This window comes from Eretmochelys imbricata, chromosome 24 (assembly GCF_965152235.1).
Source record: "Eretmochelys imbricata isolate rEreImb1 chromosome 24, rEreImb1.hap1, whole genome shotgun sequence".
Classification (NCBI taxonomy): Eukaryota; Metazoa; Chordata; order Testudines; family Cheloniidae; genus Eretmochelys; species Eretmochelys imbricata.
The window spans coordinates 9,399,390-9,418,999 of NC_135595.1; the positions used below are offsets into that span (position 1 = coordinate 9,399,390).

The following is a 19,610-nucleotide window of genomic DNA, read 5'->3' on the forward strand; positions in this document are numbered from 1 at the left end:
TGGGTCCGAGGAGTCCTGCCCCATGTAAGGGGCAAATCAGGGTGGAGGCTCAAAAGAGCTTTATAAAGGGGAGGCAGCATGGTCCAGCGGTTAGCGTGGAGGTGGGGGAGGAGTCAGGACGCCTGGGTGCTAGTCCCCGCTTTGCCACTGACTCCTTGTGTGACCCTGGGGCAAGGCCCCTCTGTGCCTCAGTTTCCCCCTCTGTAGTATGGGGCCGCTGATTCTGCTCTGCCTCTATAACTTGCTTTGAGATGCGCAGAGGCAGGTACTCTGAGAGCAAAGTGTCCCGTGGGCCGCTGGGGGCCAACCGTGGGAGAGGGCCCCGCCTGTCGAGGGGATCCAGCCCCACCCGGCCCTCTGGAGCAGTGACCCTGATGTAGCTGGCCCCTGGGGCTGGATAAGTGGGGGTAGGTGGAGCAGGGGCCGCTGCGTCACAGCAGAGAGGAGGCGAGACACCATCAGCTTTGGCTTATGCCCATGATCCGGTGGATACTGGAGGCAGAAGTGGGGGGACTTCGCGACTGAACTCCGGCTGTCTCCAACGGCACTGGGCACCCAGCACGGGGGCAGGGACAGGAGCCTGCAGCATCCAGGGCTGGCACAGCTGCAAAATGGCACTGCCCCATGGCGCCACCCTCCCCACTGACCCCACCGCTGCATGGACCCAGGCTGGCGCCTGCCAGGGACTCAGCGGCTAAGCTCTGGCACGATAGGCTCCCGGAGCTGCCACTGGGGGAATGGCCGCAGGCAGGCAGCGCCGCAGCCAAGTGCCCCCTGCCCTGGTGTATTTATACCCCTGGGATCAGCCCGTGAAACGGAGCGAGGGTGATCGGGTTACGGCCCAGCGCGGACGTCACCCTCAAGGAGAGGAAGGAGGCCAAGGGTTTCCCAGCCAGCACTGTCCCCCATACCCAGTAACCGGGGTTGGACCCTATCTCCACCAATGGCACCCCACCACACACCGCCTTCTCCTCTTCCTCAGCTAGATGAAGGCCCCTGCGATCCTTCCCACAATGCTCCCTTCCCCTCCAGGTGGCCTCTTGGCTGCCATCAGTCAAGTGTGTCGCACTACCCCTCCCCCCAAGCCGGAAAGGTTTATAAGCCCTAAAATTTACACGTCTAGCAGCTGGAAACAACCTATTAAAGCAGGCGGCTCAGCTGTCCTGCGGGACGCTGAGCAGGGTGTACGCGGCTGGTGGGGGAGCGTCTCACGTGGCATGAGCCAGATCAGGCCAGCCTCGCGCGGGGAGCGCCCACTTCCATAGCCGGGACGGTGCCCGCCTGCTCCCTCTGGGCGGTGACTCCCCCCGCCCGCAGTCAGCTCGACTGAGCCCAACAGGCCCCACGCTCCTGAGGGAACTCCAGCTCCGGCCGCACCCAGGGCCGGCCCCTCTGCCTGCAGCCTGGGCCCCTTTCACGCCCCGTTGGCACCAGCACCCGGCCCCGTGATCCTCCCCTGCAGCGCTTTGCTGCCAGAGCCCTTCGGCGCGATTCAGCCCGGGAGCACAGCCTCCCCCCGCAGGGACCCAGCGGGCACAGCCACCCAACACCCGCTGCCTATTTATAGGCAGGAGCCTGACCTAGAGGCCAGACTGGCCTGGCTCAGCCCAGGCTCCCAGGGCCTTGTTCACAACCTGAACCCGGGAAACGTGGCAGAGCAGTGCCCACAAAGTGCCTGCAGGGGCAGAGCTGCTCCTGAACTGCCTGCAGGAAGACGAGAGGCACCACCCCCCACTCCCTGCAGCTCTTGCATCATGCCAAGCATCCCCCCTCCCCTCCCAAGGGGCTCAGGGGCCACAGCCCCTTTGGCCTCGCAGCTGAGGTTCACAGCATGAGGTTCTCCTCTGTGCCTATTCCTCCCCCAAAGCCAAGGGCCACAGGGTGTGCGGATTCCCCTCCGTGACCTTGGCCATGGGTTAAGGGGAGCTGATCACTCCCCAGGGCAGCCCCTGCTCTGCCTGTATTCTGGGGGGGTGCATGTGGCCCATTCGTTCTCAGCAGGGCCCTTTGGGGCTCAGATCAGCTGCTCCAAACTTGGGGCCTGCTGATCAGGAGGAGGATCCAGCCAGTCCGCTCACTGCGCTGGAGGCAGAGCACCCGGGGTAGCAGCACAGAAGCCTCACGTGCGGTGGAGCGGACGCTGCCAGGGAGGAAACTTTACCCCAGTATTTAGATTTATCGCTGTCCGACAGTGGTGGCTAGACAGGGGCCCCTCGCACCAGGCACTGCAGCCCCAGCGTGAGAGACAGCCCCTACCTTAAAGAGCTCAAAGTCTGAATAGAGCAGACACACACAAGGAAACTGAGGCACAGGGAGGGCAAGGGACTCGCTCATGGTCATGGAGCATATCAGTAGCAGAGTCAGGAAGGGAGCCCGGCTGTCCTGTGGCCCAGGCCTGCCTCACCAGACCTCACGAGGAGTAGAAGTGGAGGGGGGAGCCGGCAGGCCTCCAGGCTGCCATTGTGTCTCCCAATAACTAAGCTTACGGCGCCCTCTGGGAGGCTCCGAGGGCTGCATGGAAGAACACCAGGGCCAGTAGCTTCACAATCCTTTTTCCAAGCCAGGGCCCTCCGGTGCTGATCCAGAGGCCCCACACCTGATGCCAATCCGCACCCCCTTCCCTCAGCTGCCGTCCTCCTTAGCTCCTCGAAGCAGGACGTGAACCAGCTAGGGGTGCTTGAGGGGCTGGTGAAAAGGCCTCACATGCAGCCTCCATCCTTGTTGAACTGAACAGGAGATGCAACCCGGTCGCTTTCACAAGCGGCTCAGCAGGTGGGTCGAGGCCCTGGGCTCCCACCCTTGCTGAGGTCGCTTTAACGACCTGAGCTGACCCTCCACCTGCAAGTTCTGGGCCCCGAGCAGAAAGGCGGCTGGCCAGTTAGCCCCCCTGTGCTCATGCCTGGCAGAGTTCAAGCTGTATTAACAAACGCTGGAAACTCAGTGCAAGCACAGTAGCTGGGAACGTTCAGGATTCGAACGTTGAAGGCCCACAAGGCTCTGAGGTCTGCCAGCATGCACAGCAGCTAGAAAACTGACCAGGAGCCAGGACATCTGGAGGGGCCAACCCCAAGGCCTTGCTGTGGCCTGAGCAGGGAGGATACTGGGTCAGGGAGGCGGGAAATGGGGATAGGAACGGGCCAGGGTGCAAATCGAGGGCTGACGAAACCTGGAAAGCTCAGCTGGGTCAGTGGGAACCAAGAGTTGCTCGCCTCTCACTCTCCTGGTGCAAATCAGGCATGATGCCTGATCAGTGGAGTTACACCAGTCTGACCAAGGACTAGGAAGGAAGATGATCTGGCCTCTGCGTTTCTATGACTGGGTCTAAGGACCCACAAGGGCTACAGGGAAAAAACAACTGGGAGACTGGGAGCTCTGGGGGGCAGGGACATTGGTCTGGTGTGTGTTTGTGCAGTGCCTAGCACCACGGGGTCCTAGCCCATAGCTGGGGGGGGGGGGGGCTGGAGTGCTACCGTAATACACCTAATATGGGCTCCTGGCTAGGGCTCCTGAGCGCTACTGTAATACACCTACTATATAACGTACAACACCTAATGCCATGGGGTCCTGGTTCATGGCTAGGATGCCTGAGCGCAAGCATAATACACTTAATAGGGGCTCCTGGTTCATGGCTAGGGCTCCTGAGCAGTATCGTAATACACCTAATGCATAACATACAGCACCTAGCACAAGAGGGTCCAGGTCCATGACCAAGGCTTTAAGGTGCTACCATAATACACCTAATATGGGTACCTCGTACATGGCTAGGGCTTGGAGCACTACCGTAGTACATGTAATATATAACTAATAGATAACTCCAACACCTAGTGCCATTGGTTCCTGGTTCATGGCTAGGGTGCCTGAGCATTACCGTAATACACTTAATACATAACATACAGCGCCTAGCACAACAGGGTCCTGCTCCATGACCGAGGCTTTAGGGTGTTACCATAATACATCTAATAAATAACAATAATTTTAGCCCTCTGATCCAGCAAAGCACTTAAGCCTGTGCTCAACTGTAAGCCCTGATTTCAAATGGGACTGCTCCCATAGTTACAATTGAGCACGTGCTCAGGCCCTGGAATGCCTCACAGGGACCACCACCCTTTTCCTTGTTACTGTGTGTGGTCGCTAACATACGTATATTTGAAATGAAGCGTCAAATGTAATGCAAATAGGAAGGTGCCACCTCACCCTGGGCTGCTGCAGAATAGGCCCCAGGAAGTAGGAGAACAGAAGACGTCTGTATTGCTTTTTAATGTACCAAGCCACCCCCGCAGCACAGGGAGAAGCCAATTCGATTTGAGGATCGACTTTTTAAAAACAAACTTAAACCACCGGGGGAAAAAAGGCCAGAGAATTGCCTGTTAGGAGAGAGCATTGTCCCATGAGCTCTGGGGGGCAGAGAGCGTCTCCTTTGTTCTGTATCTGTGCAGTGCCCAGCACAATGGGGTCCTGATCAGCAGCTGGGATGCCTAAGTGCTACCGTAATACACCTAATAAAAGTGATCAGAACATAAGTGGGAGTCAGGACTCCTGAGTTCCATTCCTTGTTGCCAGTCTGTGCCTCAGTTTCCCCACATGAAAGGGGCATGATACTTTCCTCCCTCTGGGAGAAGCTTTAAGATCCTGGGTTGAAAGATGCTAGATGAGCCCGAAGCACTGACTTCCTCCGACACTCTCCACTTTCCCGTGTCCCGCCGAGAGCTGTGTCTCACCCTTGTGCTCATCCCCAGAGACAGAGCAGACCTCGTGCTGGGAACCTTTGGCAGTGGCAACATGACAGCTCCCACTGTGAGTGACCCCAGCAGTGTCTGTGGATACAATGAAGCGGTGATGGAGGTTTCTAGGAATTGTTTGGAAACATCCTTCTTCCCTGGTGATTTATATCCCAAGTCAAAGCCATGAGAAGATGCAGACAGGCCGTTCCTGCCCCCGCTGCCAGCCTCATCCCAAGAGATCGGTCAGCGTTGCTCGGTACCGGGCCCGGTTCCTGGGGGTATCCCACTTGTTGGAGAGGCTGAGAAGTCAGCATGGAGGCAGAGACGGTGGCTCGTCCTCGTCAGAGTCAAACTCCACGTTCTCGTCTTTCACCCACCTGCCTGAAGTGTCCTGGATCCAGCCTGAGCTGAGGGAAGGACAGACAGTCAGAGAGTTACAAACACTAGGACAGGTGGATGCCAACTGAAGAAGACTGAAGGATGGTGTTAAGGAGATGGTTTCTCTGCTGACATGGCACAGGACTCCTAGGTTCTATACCCAGTTCTGTCAGTGCCAGTCTCTCCATCCCACTCCCTGTGCCTCAGTTTCCCTTCACCTGTGAAGCCATCCCTTTGTAAAGCATTTGGAGATGGATGGATGAGGAGCGCTGTGCGGGACTGCATGCATGAGAGCCCAAGAACTAGATGGGCAGAGCCATGGAGGACAGATGGTAGATTATATCCCCGGGCTGGCCCCCAGCAATGGGCTGGAGAGGACTTTGGGGGCTTTTCCCTTTGCTGAGTGTTGAGATGAGCTCCTACCACTCAGCCCCAGGGATCGGACCCCTGCCGATGCACCCTGCTGCTATGCGGGGAACAAGCAGAAGCCAGCTCACCTCCTGAGCAGGAGATAGTGCTCCAGAGCTTGGCGCTTCTCAGGGCTGATGGCTTCAGGCTGGGGAGACAAGGAGGATTTTCCTTTGCTGCTTCTCTTGATCCTCGCAGCAGGTTCCTTCTGCAAATCTAGAATGAGAAGAAAGGGGGACGCGATGAGGCCGTGAGGCCTTGGAAGGTCGGGATGGAACATCGCTGCCCACCGCCCGGCACCTCTGCAGAGAGCTCATCACCTCTGTGGACGCACTTAGTTTCGAGCCAAATCGGCGGCTCATGGGAGGCTGAGATCAGGGAGCTCATGTGACAGGGATAATGGCACTTTGCATTTCTACAGTGATCTGTAGTGCCGCTCACAACCCTGAGTGACAATGACGAATGCACCCCCCAAGGAAAACCAAAGCTTGGGGATTTGCCCCAACGCAACATAGCAAATAAATGGTGGGCAGAGTAAGAGAACCCAGGAGTGTGGAATTCCAGCCCCACCCCACCGCCCACTCTAACCACTAGACCCTACTCCCCTCCCAGAGCTGGAGATAGAACCCAGGAGTCCTGACTCCCAGCCCTGCCCCACACTCTACCAGGCAAACAACAGCAGTGGAATTTCCCGAGGATTGCAGAAACATATGAGCCACTACAGTGAGACAGGTGAATGGTCGATTTAACTGTCCCCAGGCGCCTCAGTGGAAGGGGCAAGACCCCGGAGCCTGTCAGGCTCGTACCTGCTCGAGGGCTGGCGTGTCCAGGAAGCCGCATGGAGTGGGGGGCGTCCGCAGCGGCACATCCCTCTTCACCTCTCGCCACGGAGCTTCCCGGCTCTGCCGGCTGCTTCCCAACAGCACTCCCGAAGGCAGTGGGGGCAGCAGGCTCCCTCCCAGAAGAACTAACGCTTGAGCTGCTGCCATCGGACCTAAAACAGACAGCAGGTCCCCTGTGACTAGTGTTGACCAGCTGCCCATTGTGCACAGCCACAGTGACAACCAAGGATGGTATCTTGCTGTCTAGAGCCCCATCCGTCAGAGGACCCCAAAGTGATTTCTGGACAGGGAGTAACCCGCACAACTCCCCACGTAAGGAAAATAAATATTATCCCGGTGTTACAGAAGGGGAAACTGAGGCACGGAGGGGACATGACCAAGTCAGTGGCACAGCTGGACACAGAACCCAGGAGTCCTGATCCCCAGTTCCCTGTTCTAACCACCAGACCCGCTCCCCTCCCAGATCTGGGAACAGAACCCAGGAGTCCTGACTTCCAATCCCCCTGCTCTAGCCACCAGGCTTCACTCCCTTTCCAGAGCTGGGAAGAGAACCCACGCATCATCTCTTCTAGTCCTCCGCCCTAACCACCTAAGGCTGGGAACAGAACGCAGGTCCCCTGCTCTGACCATTAGACCACACTCTCTTCTCAAAGCTGTGCCTTTACATGATACGCGTTCCACTGCTGAAATATAAAGCAGACATGGAAGAGACTTGCAATCCCCCGCTCTGAAATCATTCCCACTACACCCGGAGCCTGGCCTACCAAGAAAACGACCAGCTTAAGGATTCAGGGCCAGATCCCCAGCTGGTGTAAGTCAGCACCATGCCACGGACATCCATAGAGCTATGCTAACTGACACCCACTGGGCGAATGGCCCTTAGAGAGGAACAGAGCAGAAAAGCCTGCTGTGGGCAGATGTCCAGCAGATGGTGGTGCCACCCAGCAGCAAAGACCTTGCCAAGGTTGTGCCAGGCTCTCGTACCAGCCCCCGATGCCATGGCGAACCCTCAACCCGAGCTGGCAGGGAACGGATAGGTATTACCTGTTCCTTCGGCAGCAGCTGTTATAGGGAGAGGCTTTCAGCAAAGCGTTCTGGGCAATCTTCCTGGTCTGAGCCAGCAAGGGTGCAGGGAACGCAAGATCCTAAGGAAAACACAGACAAGCTCAGGACAGCCAGCCGGGTAAAGGTCGTGGGAGGGGTTCCCATAGGGCACACATGCCAACCTGCGTGCCCGCCTCCTCTGCCCGCAGGAACTCCTGCTGCCGCCGCTTCTGCACCTCATTCTCATTTGACCGCTTCTTTCCGTAGAACGTCTGCAGGCCTGGGACACAGAGAGAGACAGACACAGGTAATCCAGGCGCGAGACTCTCGCCAGGCAGTCTGCCACCCAGCCAGAGTTACACTGCCAAAGGGCTGCCCAAGTGGCTGTCGGTTTGGGGTGGCACGGACTGCCCCCTCCTGCTGTGTCTCAGGGGGATGGATGGATGGCTTTGAGCAATCCAAGCACTATAAAGGTCCAAACCTCGCTGGGACATCTCAATCTGTCTTCTACCTACCAGCACCACTGACTGCTCCTGAGCTTTGGGAGTGAAGCTGGACTGTTCCTTCCTCCTGCACCATCCCCACTACCCAGGGTCTGCAGCTCCCTGAGGAACTGAGCCCTTAGGGCTGACTTACTAGCTACGTGTTTCTTGCCGGCCCTATGGACCGTCAGCATGTCAAGTGTGTCAAAGACTGGACGGTGGAAACACACTGTGCAGGCGTATCTGAGAGAGAGAGGAAAAACAGTCACATCAAGCCGGGAGCATCCCCCGTCACGCACACCTATTAGGACAGATGCCCCCCAGCCCTTATCAGTGTTAAGAGACACAGCGCAGTTGGTAACACTGAGCTGGAAGAGACACTAGTTACATCCACTAGAATAAATTACCATGATTCTCAGATTCACCCAGCGCAGTGGGACCTCAACGAATGTAACTGGCTGAGGCTCTCAAAGCACAGGCAGCCAGGTTAAGTGTTACTATTCCCATCTCACCCACGGGGAAACTGAGTGATTTGCCCAATGAGTCAATGACAGAGCTGGGAAGAGAACCCAGGTATCTCGACTCCCTCTCCAATGCTCTGGATGCTGGACCACACACCCTCTGTTTTGTTATCCCCAGTTTGCAGTTGAGGAAACAGGTCAGGACAACGTAAGTGACAACCAAGGAGAGTCAAGAACTGAACCCAAAATTCCTGGCTCTGTGGCCACTGGACCGTGCTCATTCTCTGACAGACATCCAAAAGTCTGAATGCCGAGCCAACCGGTCTGAGTGTGTAATATTAGCCAGAGGCTCTCTGGGGGACGTATGGCTCTTTTACATCTGAAGAGAAGTGGGAACTGCAAAGCCAAAATGAAAACTAAAATTAAAAAAAACCCAGATCAGCTTCAATATACAGCCCAGACCCCAGCACCCCAGATTTTGGTGGTGTTTGAAATCCAGATCTGGGTCTAACTTTTACAGATTGTCCCTATTTTTATAATGGGCCTGAGCAAAACATTCCTGAATGCTGGGGCCTTGGAAATCCAGATCTGAATTTAATAACAAATAACAACCCCTAGCTAGCTCTTATCTAGTGCTTTTCATGAGTAGAGCTTGATAAAGGAAGAGCAGTCTTGTTATCCCCATTTTACAGATCGGAAAACTGAGGCACAGAGCGATGAAGGGATTTGCCCAAGGACACCTAGCAGGCTGTAGCAGATCAGGGAAGAGAACCCAGGTGTCCTGATTCCAACTCCAGTACTCTGTGCATTCGGCCACACTGCCAATTTTGCAGCTTCAGTCCTCAGAATGAATAAATACACTAATTAATGAATTGAACCAATTCAAAGGATCATGTTTCAATGTGGGCTTTAGGCTGAGGTTGGATTTTATCTGACCCGATCCTTATGGCATACGGTCTTCTCAGAACCATATTGCTTGCTGTTGAATGGGTCTAACGCACCTGCCGTTCCTTAGCAACAGCGCCTCGTCCTCTGGGATGTAGTTTGCCAGCAGATCTGCAACTCTTCTTTTCTGAATAAACGAACAGGCCACGTTACTGAGGAATCAATCTCTCTGGTGTAGGCAGCAGAGCAACTGGCATCAGTGTGGCCATAGATCAATAAGAATAACAATCTCTAGCTCTTATCTAGTGCTTTTCATCCGTGGGTCTCAGAGCGCTTTACAAAGGAGGCTGGTAGCATTATCACCATTTTACAGATGGGGAAACTGAGGCATGGAGCAGGGCAGTGACTTGCCCAAGGTAATCCAGCAGGCCAGTGGCAATGCTGTGAATAGAGCCCAGAGCAGCAGGGATGGGGGGGGGGGGAAGAGGAGCCAGAGGCCGAGAGGTTTTGGGGTGGTTGGAGAGGGCCAAGAGGTGTTAGGGGATCACCCTGGGGATGGGAGAGTGGGGGGGGGAAGCATTGGGGTGACTCGGGGGTTGAGAGGGAAGCTTGGGGACTGCTCTGGGGCTGCAGGGCAGTGGGAGGGCTGGAGGGAGCCAGGGGGCGGGGAGTTGAGGGGCTTGCTCTGGGGATGGGGAGAGCTGGGGAGGGGTCGCGGGAGCTGGGAGGATGGGGGGGGTCACTCTGAGGAGGGATTGAGGGGGAGCCAGGGGGGTTCCTCTTGGAATGGGGGGAGCTCGGGGTAGCGGGGAATTGACGGGAGCTGGGGGATCGCTTTGGGGATGTGGGGAGCCAGGGGGATGTGGGGGGACTGAGGAGTCGGGGGGGTCACTCTGGGGATGGGGGGCTAGGGAGAGTCGGGCGGGATCGCTCTGGGGCTGCGGGGAGCCGGGGGACTCTGGGGGGACTGAGGAGGAGCCGGGGGGGTCACTCTGGGGCTGTGGGGAGCCGGAGGAATGGGGGGCTCTGGGGGGACTGAGGCGGAGCCGGGAGGGATGGGGGGGCTCTGTGGGGACTAAGGCGGAGCCGGGGGGGTCACTCTGGGGCTGCGGGGAGCCGAGGCGGGGTCGCTCTGGGCACCTGACGCGCCCCGGCCCAGGACAGCTCTGCGGAGCCGGGGTGTCCGACCCCACTGCCCAGCCCGACCCGGCCGCTCACCTGCAGCACATTCAGCTGGCCCGAGTCATCCCCCTCCCGCTTGAAGGACATGGCGGCGCTCCGCGACCCCCGGCCGCGGTAACCATGGGAACTGCGGCCACCCAGCACTTCCGGTTTGGTTCACTTCCCGGCCTACCCTTCCCAGCATGCCTCTTGGCGCTCCGCGCGGATAGGCCCCTTGGCCTAAACCTCCCATGAAGCATTGAGAGGGGCCGAGGAGGCGGGGCATGCTGGGAAATGTAGTCCCGGACCCTGGCCCCTCTCCCCTTCGGCGTGGCTTGTGGTTGGGCTGGGGGGAATGTTCCCCATTGTGCCACCTCTTTGGCCCAACACGGTTATGGGGTGGGAGGAGCTGCCAGGGATCCTGGGGGGGCAGGCAACTAACCACGGAGAGACCACATGTCCCAGAGGTCTTTGCGTGGGGTAGGAGGGGGACGGGGCTGGCCCCGCCCCGCTCAGCTGTTGGGGACCCGCTGAGCGACACGGGAGGCTGCGGGCCCTGGCTGCTCTGCAGGGGAGGGGCCGCTGGGGGGTGGCTGGGTCCGGGGGAGCGGCTGGGTTCCGGGGGGGGGGGGTTGCCCCTTCCCCCGAATAAAGAAGGAGCTGGGGAGGGGACAGAGAAGATTGAGGAGACCCCCCCCATCCCTCTCTGGTGTAAGGGGTGGGCAGGAAATTGGGGGACCTCCCTTCCATCCCCTCCCCCACCTGTTCAGCGTGGGTGCGGAAATTGCCCCCCCCCCCGCCTGTGCCCTGGAGTAAAGGCTGAGGGGCGAACAAGCAGGAAAGCAGAGAGCGTTGTGGGGGGGCTCAGAGTGGGGGAGCCCTGGCCTGGCTGTTTACTCTGCTCGAGGGGGGTCCTGCCATGAGCACCCCTCAGGAAAGCCCCTCCAGAGCCTGGGCACCTCTGCTGCCCGCACTGGCGCCCCACTGACTGGAGGGGGAGGGATGGCCTCCCCCTCCAGGCAGGGGTCCCCTGGAGGGGCTCGGCTGCTCTGCGGCAGCAAGACCCGGTCCTACGGCAGCCTTGTCCAGTCCATGTGCTCCCCGGTGAGGGAGAGGAGGGTGGAACATCGCCTGGAGCCGGGGGACACCTTGCAGGGGCTGGCACTCAAGTATGGGGTTACGGTAGGTCAGCGCGGCAGCTTTTTATTGCAATCAGGGGGGTGCAGGTGACCTGGCAGGAGGGCCCCAGTGAGGTCCCACGGTTAGAGTGGGGGACAGAGTGCCAGACTCCTGGCTTCTCTTCCTCGCTCTGGGAGGGGACTGGGGTCTTGTGGATGGAGCAGGGAACTGGAAGCCAGGTCTCCTGGGTTCAGGGTGGATTTAATTTACATCAAATTGACTTAAATCATTATTTAAATCACTAATTAGGAAGACTTGATTTAATAATGGATTTCTGCATAAAAGTGCATTCTTGTTGGTTGTTATAACCTTAATACATAACTTCACAACTCAGAGATAGATGTAGGTTTCATTTTTAGAAGGTATGCACCATACATTTTTAAAGTGATTTATTTTGAAAACTTTTCAGATTAGTTTTACAGCTATATCAGAAAATGAATGTTTGGTTATTTCATTTACCAAAGGTAATTGAAGCAGATATTTATGAAGTCATTGGGAGGTGAACTATCTCCAATTCAAGAGATTATTAATTAATATTTGGAGGATTTTCTTGCCATGCTGTATTAGGAGGAGAACTTCACCAGACAGACATTTAAATTGTTTTATTTAACTAAAACAACAACGTTAAGTATTCTGGATTTTTTTCTTCAACAGCAAACATATAATATTTTACCAAAACAAGCATATGAATTTTTGAATTTAGTTAAACATTCAAGTTTTTTAAAATCAGGTTTGTTTTGGTTAAAAATTGTTTTTAGCTAAAATAAATAAATGAATGTTAACCCCCCCCCGCCAAAAAAAAAATCGACCATGTCAGCCAGGTCAACATGAGAAACTTAAAATATTGGTTTCTGCAGATAACTCAGTTGTCTTCACCTTCATTTTCCTGTTTGTTCATAATCTGGAAAAGAAAAACAGGCTTTCCTGCTTTTTCAGGTACCAAACAATTTCTCAATTTGGAATAAGAAAAGGAGTACTTGTGGCACCTTAGAGACTAACCAATTTATTTGAGCATAAGCTTTCGTGAGCTACAGCTCACTTCATCACTACAGCTCACGAAAGATTATGCTCAAATAAATTGGTTAGTCTCTAAGGTGCCACAAGTACTCCTTTTCTTTTTGCAAATACAGACTAACACGGCTGTTACTCTGAAACCTGTCAATTTGGAATTTGCATCTGATGAAGTGAGTTGTAGCTCACGAAAGCTTATGCTCAAATAAATTTGTTAGTCTCTAAGGTTCCACAAGTGCTCTTTTCAATTTGGAATGAATTAGTCCAAAGGAAGAAAATATTTTTTCTACACCGGCAGAAGAAGCTACTGCTGTTAAAAGTGAGATTATCACTTCAGCAGTCTCTGAATCCAAGTGCTTAAGTGACTTCCACCAGTTCACTGGTTTCAGAGTAACAGCCGTGTTAGTCTGTATTCGCAAAAAGAAAAGGAGTCACTGGTGTGACTTTCTTTAAAACATCATCAGCAAACATATTTCTTGAATGGTTCTTATTCCCAAACTGGGTCTCTTTTATGGGTAGATTGTTTAGGTTAATCTTTCTATCTATACAAAATTGGGTCCCTAATCCATGAACTATTAGAACTCATTACAAAACTTTTCTTGAACATTACTTGAATATATATTCTCATACTATAGAATTAGAATTTATAATCCCTAATCCATGATGAGATATCTGAGCTATAATGTGTCTTAATTAAAACTATCTTTAGATAGGTTTTTTCCTCAAAAGGAATTTTAATACAAAAAAATCATTGATTTTTATCCACCCTGCCTGGGTTCTACTCCCCACTCTGGGCCTCAGTTTTTCTATTACAAAAACCAAGTTATTGCTATTGACCTATCTTTGGTAAAGCGCTAGCTATCTGATTTCAAATTGCCACAGCACTGGTGAATGCTCCTCAAGCTGCCAGCTCTCCATTTCCAGGCCCTCCTGAGGACGCTCTTAAGGGATCCCCTCAAGAAATGTGCGAAACAAGCAATTATATCTGTAGAGTGAATCCTTCCCCTGGGTTTCCTAATGCGTCCTGACTTTCATTCTTCCCCTTGTAGGCCCTGATTCTGCAGCTTGGCTCCAGATTGATTTCCCCCCCCACACACCCCCATTTTGTACAGTGCTTGGTGTGTCTTGGACAAGGAGCTCTGCCGAAGCATTTAGCGTTACCCCTTTTCAGTTTTGTTTGCCGAGTGTCTGGGGTGAAGCAGGGAGGGTCCTGTCATGAGCACCCCTAAGAAAAGGGGCACTGGGAGGAGTCACCTCTCCAGAGTCCAGGCACCTCTGATCCCCCTACAGTGAGGACTCCTGGCTCTTGTTTGAGGCTACTTCAATACACATAATGAACCCTAATAATTGATACTGCTCCAGAGCAGTGCCAGGGGACTGGCTGCGAGATCAGAGACTGAGTCCCCACCCCTAGGACTCTACAATCCAGCACCCTGATTGTGGAACTCTGAGCGGGCACCCCTCTGGAGTCCCTGGGGTGTGGCGGTAAGGGGGGGTGCACGGGGGGCTGAATGTCTGGAGTCTCATGCAGGATCAGGGCTCCGACCCTGCACTCGCTGTCTCCTCTTGATCCCCTGTGCGTGCGCGCGCACACACACGCACACACACGCACACACACGCACACACACACACGCTCTCACATCTTTCTCATTTCCTGTTTTTGCAACTTTCTGTTCCTTTGGCCTCATGTGGCTCTCGGGGAGGGAGGCGGGGGGCAGAGATCAGTTTCTGCTGCAGAAAAAGCTTGCCCCGGTATCACCTCCAGCCTGCCCGGGCCCTGCATGTGTGATCAGGCAGCAGATGGCTGTTGAGTGACTCTGGGAGTGTAGCAGTTTGAATCTTGACAGGCCCTGCAGCCTGACAGCACCAGTTCAGTCTTCCCCATGACACATGCATGCTGCCCCCTGCTGGTGTGCTCCTGCCCTGCAGCTGGAGGGGCTGGGAAAGCGGGGAGCTGTCTCTGGGGCTGCCAGCCAGGGTGGCCAGCTGCGTTTGTGTGACAGATGCTGAGAACCTGCCAGCTCATTTTGCAGGAGCCCAACAAGCCACCAGTCAGGCGGAAGGGAGGGTCTTTCGGTCTCTGGGCTGGAGTCGCGGCACGTGCCGTGGTGGTGGACTCCCAGCCCGTCTCCCTCATCCACCCCTGGCTGAGCGTAGGAGGCAAGTGTGCTAGGGGATCCTCCCTGCCTAACAATGGCACGCCTCTCTTCTAGCCACTGGGACAGCACAGTACTTGCCTGGCTGCATTGAACACCATCCTCCAGGGGCTTGGTCAGTTTCCCTCCCCCTCCTACCGTGGCATTCAAGTTCCAGCAACCCCCTAACCCGTCTCCCTGCCAGCATGAGCCCGGCACCCGCAGCCCAGATCACATCATGCGCATGCCTGCCCTCATTGTTCTGTTTGCTTACTGGTGCCCTCCACCCCATTTCGGTGGTGCCATGATATTAGGTGTCCAGCCTGCAAAGGAGCTTTAGGGAACAAGCCCTGGATCAGAGGCCGTTGTTCTCCTGGTGTATAGAGAAGGGGGTTGGTGACGTGTGTCCCAGGCCTGGAGGGGTCACAGGTGCTTATGGTCTCTTCCCAGATGGAGCAGATTAAGCGGGCAAACCGGCTGTACACCAGTGACTCCATCTTCCTCAAGACGACACTGCACATCCCCATCCTGGTGGAGCCCAAGCAGATGGCGAACGGCTTAAACCTGGAGGAAGAGGCGGAGGAAGAAGCCAGGCGGCCTGCCACAGGGGAGGAGAAGCCGGTGCTAAAAAATGGCCCTGTGACTAGCACAGGTGCCACCCCCTGCCACGACCTCTCGGCCGCGGATTTCTTAAGGAGGCTCGACTTGGAGATCAGCCTGTCCAAGAAGGCTGCAGTGAAGAAGCTGCGGGAGGGGGAGATCGCGTAAGTGCCACCTTGAGGTTACTGTCGCGCCAAGCCACTAATGCAGTGCCCGGGCTGTAGGGGTAGAGGATCAATCCCCAGACCTGCTCGTAGGCCCCTGCCAGCTGCGCTAAAGGAGAATCTCCACTGGCTGCCCTTGGGTTAGCGCTTATATCCTCTGTGGGGCTGCTACAGGGCGAAGTGACCCCACAAGTGCCAGCTGCCTCCTGCAGGGGACGCAGTGATGCCTGAGTACCCCCTGCTCAGGTTTTACATGCCCCTTGGCGGGGAGGGAGAAATTAAAGCCCCAGCGAATCAGGCGCCATGCTTGTCAAAGTAAAAGAGCCCAGCGCCGAAGCCTGTGAGATCCTCCATGTCCTGCCCCATAGTTTGCTCCTCCCCAGCCCCCCAAGAAACCCACCTACCCAGGGGTCCCCAAGCCTGAGGGGCGGTGCCCTGGCAGGGGCTGTAGTGAATGGAGGTCGGAGAGTGAGGGGTCGTTCCTTGCTGATGGGGGGGAGGTGACGTAGCCTCAAGCTTTGCCCGGCCCCCACCCCCCCCGGCGCCATCGGCGACTACGTGCCATGCTCATGGCAGCTAGGATGGGGGAGTAGAGACGTGCACGGTGGGGAGTTCTCTGAAGGTGACAAACAGCAACCCAGGCACACACAGACATGTTTGCTTTGATGCTGTTTGTTCCCAGGGCCCCTCCCTCCCCCAACTTCATCTCCCACTGGCGCTGTGCGGGCAAGAGATAAGAGCCAGGAACTCGTGTCCTGCCGGGCATGTGCCGCTCGCTGCAGGGCGTCGGGGTGGGAAGGAATTCATGGGGGGCACTGGGATGTTTCCTGGGTTACTCCAGGGAAACGGCCGTCGGTCGCTGCTGGAGGAGGGGGAGATGCTGGGTTGGATGAGGCCTGGGTCTGATCCAGGCTGTCAGCACCTACCTCCCTGTGGGTCGTGGGGCAGACCTCCCTGTGCTGCTGGAAACGGGGATTGACAGAAGCTGTTCAGTTATTTTCCTCCCTTCTGTGCAGTGCTGCAGGGGGGTTAAACAGCCAGTGCATTAGCTCAGGGCACAGCCAGAGGAGCCACCGTCTCCCCTCAGTCGGCTGCTGTAGAGGGAATGCCCTTCTCCTGGCCTGGGAGTCTGGCACAGCTGGGCCTCTGAGGACTGTGTTAGGGGAGCTGGCTGGGCTAAGGAGCCGGCCGCTGCTTGCCATTGACTAGCCTCTGTGACCACTAGAGGGCGCCATTGCCTGCGTTGAAGATCTCTGCAGTTCCTATCCCAGGCCTGGCCCCCCAGCTCGGGCAGTGTCCCTCAATCCTGACCTGCAGCCCCCTCCTACCCCAGCCCTGGGCCCCAACCCTCCAGCTTGGGCATTGCCCCTCAATCCTGACCTGCAGCCCCCTCCTACCCCAGCCCTGGGCCCCAACCGTCCAGCTTGGGCATTGCCCCTCAATCCTGACCCACAGCCCCCTCCTACCCCAGCCCTGTGCTCATCCCCCAACCCCAGTTGTGCCAGTGTCCCTCAATCCCAGCCCCAGAAGTCCCATCCCATGGCATCCTCCCCACAGCTCTGCTGATTCACTCCAGCCCTAGGTTACTTTGTAGCTTTGAACAAAGATCCCACAGGGATTATACAGGCCTCCCTACACCCTCCCCATCTGTACTCTGTCATCTCTGGTCCGTTGCACCCCTAGGTACCCCACTCCCCGCGCTGGCCCAATGTGTCTAAAGGGGGCTCTTCCCTGGATCCTTCCCAGCCCCAGCACAGGGTAGTGTGTCAGTTCACCCCCCCCCCAAGGAGGGCATGGCTGGGGGGATCCCTGAGCAGGGCCCGTCTGCGGTGGTCATTCCCCGTCCAAGATGTAACTCCCTTCTCTCTCCCCGCAGAATCGCCAGGGCTGAGCCAGGAGCCAGCAGGACCTGCTCCTATCAGAGCGAGCCCTCGCCTCACGCTCAGCAGCGCTCCCTGCTGGGCCCCGTGCCGCTCACCAAAACCACCCGGGCTGCCACGCTGCGGGACCAGGAGGATGAGATCTTCAAGCTCTGATGGGCAGAGCCTCCTTTTCCTCATGGACTCGCCTCTCCCGTCCTAGCTGGCGTGTCCAGCCACGGGGAGAAGTGGGGGCAGCGCAGGGTTTGTGACGGCCCTGCCAGGGCTACGGCCCTGATCCCGGCAAGAGCCTGCATGAGCCCTCCCGCTGCCCCCGCCTTTGCGCCAATCTGCAGAGGGATGGGCTGGCTGCAGAGGGATCGGTGTATGGGGGATGTTCTCTGGCGGGGGGGGGCATGCATTGAGGTGTGTTATGGGGGTGACTGGCAGAGCACCCCCTTGGGGCGGAGGTGTCTTGGCGGCATGCTCTAATGTCCGGCTTTTTCTGCACTGCTCTGCTCCTTGCTGGCCTTTCCCACTGCCGGGCTCTCAGTCCTGGCTAGAGCAGCCAGAGCTCCCCATCCCAGCATGCCAGCCTCTCCCTGTCCCGTCCTGTCAGGTCACCTGCAACCCCCTTGGGTCTCCTTGGCTCCCCCGCTCAGACTTTAGGGAAAGGCCTCGGGATCAGGTCCTCCGCCCTGCCCCACCCCCCATCATCTACTGATGCCCCTCAAACCCGACCTGCAGCCCTCCCTGCTCTTCCTGTTGTGGGACCTTGGCCTTAAATGAAACAGGCACCTTCACAAGCCTGACGTCCTGTGGGATGGCAGGACTCCCTGGCAGCTGATCCCGTAGGATGCCTGGCAGGCAAGAGTCAGCATCACCGCCAGCGAGCCCACAGGGGGTCGGGCTGATAATGCTCAACTCCCCCATGGGAAGGGCTCAGCATCTGCTGTGTTGAAACCCAGCCCCTTGGGCCTGAGCTGAAATCCGCCCAAGTCTTTCCATTGGGACCTGGCTTGGGGGCCGAGGGGGCGAATTCCATATGCTGCTTGGCTTCCTCACCCCGAAAGCGATGGGTACAACCCCTCCCACCCCCACTCCCCATGGATCTGTCCCCTGAGTCTGCCAGAGGTACTCAATGACCTCTCACTGCTTAGGATTCCTCTTAGCCCAGCTGTGGGGGAGGGAGCTGGCATCTGGCCCTAAGCCCAGCAGTGCCAGTCCAGCTGTGGGGGAGGGAGCCGGGGTCTGTCCCTCCTTGTGTGCCATTAATCCAAGGGCTGACCAATCCTTTCCGCCCATCTGGCCCCACTGGGGCTGTATGGGGCCCCTGAGAGACTAGTGCTGCTGATCACCTGTTAATTTGTCTCTTTGTTACTGGGTGTGAGAGGGAAAACACCCAGACTGACTCTCAGCTCCCAAGCTGGTGTTTCAGGTCGGGGGTAGGGCAGGGACAGCTAGTGGCTTGTAACTGGCGTTTGTGGGCCAGGGGTGAATGGAGGACTCCCAGAACAGCCCCTCTTTGGAAGGCGTTAGCTGCTTGAGCTGAGCCAGTAGCCCCAGACTCTGTGTGGGGCAGGTAAGCTGGACTCCGATTTCCCCGCTCGTCTGTTTAATTCAGCCGTACTGATTTGGAACTCTTCGCTGTCCAGTACGGCCCAGCTCTGGAGAGGGAATCGGAGTTAAAAATAAAACCCTCCCTTGGGTTCCTCTTTAAAGCCGCCTCACAGCTGAGAGGCCCAAATCCTCTTTAAATAACTCTGCCAGGTACTTTTCAGGCTCAAGATTGAGATCGGCTGGCTGCTAAGGGACCTGCAAATAAAAGTGTTCCATCCTGATTGCTCTTTGAACAAAACACGCAACACGGCTCCGTGGTAAATCATTTCTGTTCCTCCCCTTTATTTCCCTGGTGAGGCACAAAGCAGGGTTGGGTCGGCCTTTGTACAGCAGTGGCAGTCAGCGGGGAGTGCTCCAAAAATGGGTCAGATCCTGTTCCCATAGAAGTCGCTAGATGTTTTGCCCTCCGTTGCAGTGTGCGGCCCGTATTGGCGGATATGTCGTTTGTCTTAGGCTCTCGATTGCAATGCGTACGGCCCACATGACACCTGTGTTACAGGGAAAGCTGTGTAGCCCAGGGCAGGGGCCGCGGCAGAGCTGTCTAGGGGCAGCTCAGGGCTGGGAGAGCAGCGGAGTGGTGGGCTCTGTGTTGGGATTAAGGAGCTGCAGCAGAGTCTGAGCAGGGCACAAGGCTGGGATAGTGGGCGCTGGGGTACGGCA

General features: G+C 56.5%; 2 protein-coding genes across 4 annotated transcripts; one reads left to right on the forward strand and one right to left on the reverse strand.

Moving 5' to 3' along the window:
- Positions 1–4,239: 4,239 nt before the first annotated feature.
- SCNM1 (sodium channel modifier 1) lies at positions 4,240–10,571 on the reverse strand. Of its 3 annotated transcripts, none has more exons than XM_077841325.1 (8): positions 10,440–10,571; positions 9,338–9,408; positions 8,030–8,118; positions 7,576–7,673; positions 7,394–7,494; positions 6,314–6,489; positions 5,597–5,723; positions 4,240–5,128 (listed from the first exon to the last, which is right to left on the reverse strand). In XM_077841325.1, the coding sequence occupies exons 1-8, from the start codon at positions 10,488–10,490 to the stop codon at positions 5,029–5,031; spliced, it is 813 nt and encodes a 270-aa protein (XP_077697451.1). In that variant the 5' UTR covers positions 10,491–10,571; the 3' UTR covers positions 4,240–5,028. The 3 variants fall into 3 exon arrangements, with proteins under 3 accessions (XP_077697451.1, XP_077697452.1, XP_077697450.1); XM_077841326.1 differs by having other exon boundaries at positions 4,240–5,123; positions 6,314–6,501; XM_077841324.1 differs by having other exon boundaries at positions 6,314–6,501.
- A 428-nt stretch (positions 10,572–10,999) lies between these two features.
- LYSMD1 (LysM domain containing 1) lies at positions 11,000–19,195 on the forward strand. The gene is made up of 3 exons (XM_077841096.1): positions 11,000–11,564; positions 15,158–15,471; positions 17,348–19,195. The coding sequence occupies exons 1-3, from the start codon at positions 11,385–11,387 to the stop codon at positions 17,505–17,507; spliced, it is 654 nt and encodes a 217-aa protein (XP_077697222.1). The 5' UTR covers positions 11,000–11,384; the 3' UTR covers positions 17,508–19,195.
- The last annotated feature ends 415 nt before the right edge of the window (positions 19,196–19,610 follow it).

Coding starts and splice junctions, on each gene's coding strand:
- SCNM1 (XM_077841324.1), bottom strand. CDS start 10,490: ATGTCCTTCAAGCGGGAGGGGGATGACTCGGGCCAGCTGAATGTGCTG. Junction 6,502..7,393: donor AGCTGCTGCCGAAGGAACAG/GTAATACCTATC, acceptor TGTCTGTTTTAG/GTCCGATGGCAGCAGCTCAA. Junction 5,129..5,596: donor CACTATCTCCTGCTCAGGAG/GTGAGCTGGCTT, acceptor TCCTTCCCTCAG/CTCAGGCTGGATCCAGGACA.
- LYSMD1 (XM_077841096.1), top strand. CDS start 11,385: ATGGCCTCCCCCTCCAGGCAGGGGTCCCCTGGAGGGGCTCGGCTGCTC. Junction 11,565..15,157: donor CACTCAAGTATGGGGTTACG/GTAGGTCAGCGC, acceptor GTCTCTTCCCAG/ATGGAGCAGATTAAGCGGGC. Junction 15,472..17,347: donor CTGCGGGAGGGGGAGATCGC/GTAAGTGCCACC, acceptor CTCTCCCCGCAG/AATCGCCAGGGCTGAGCCAG.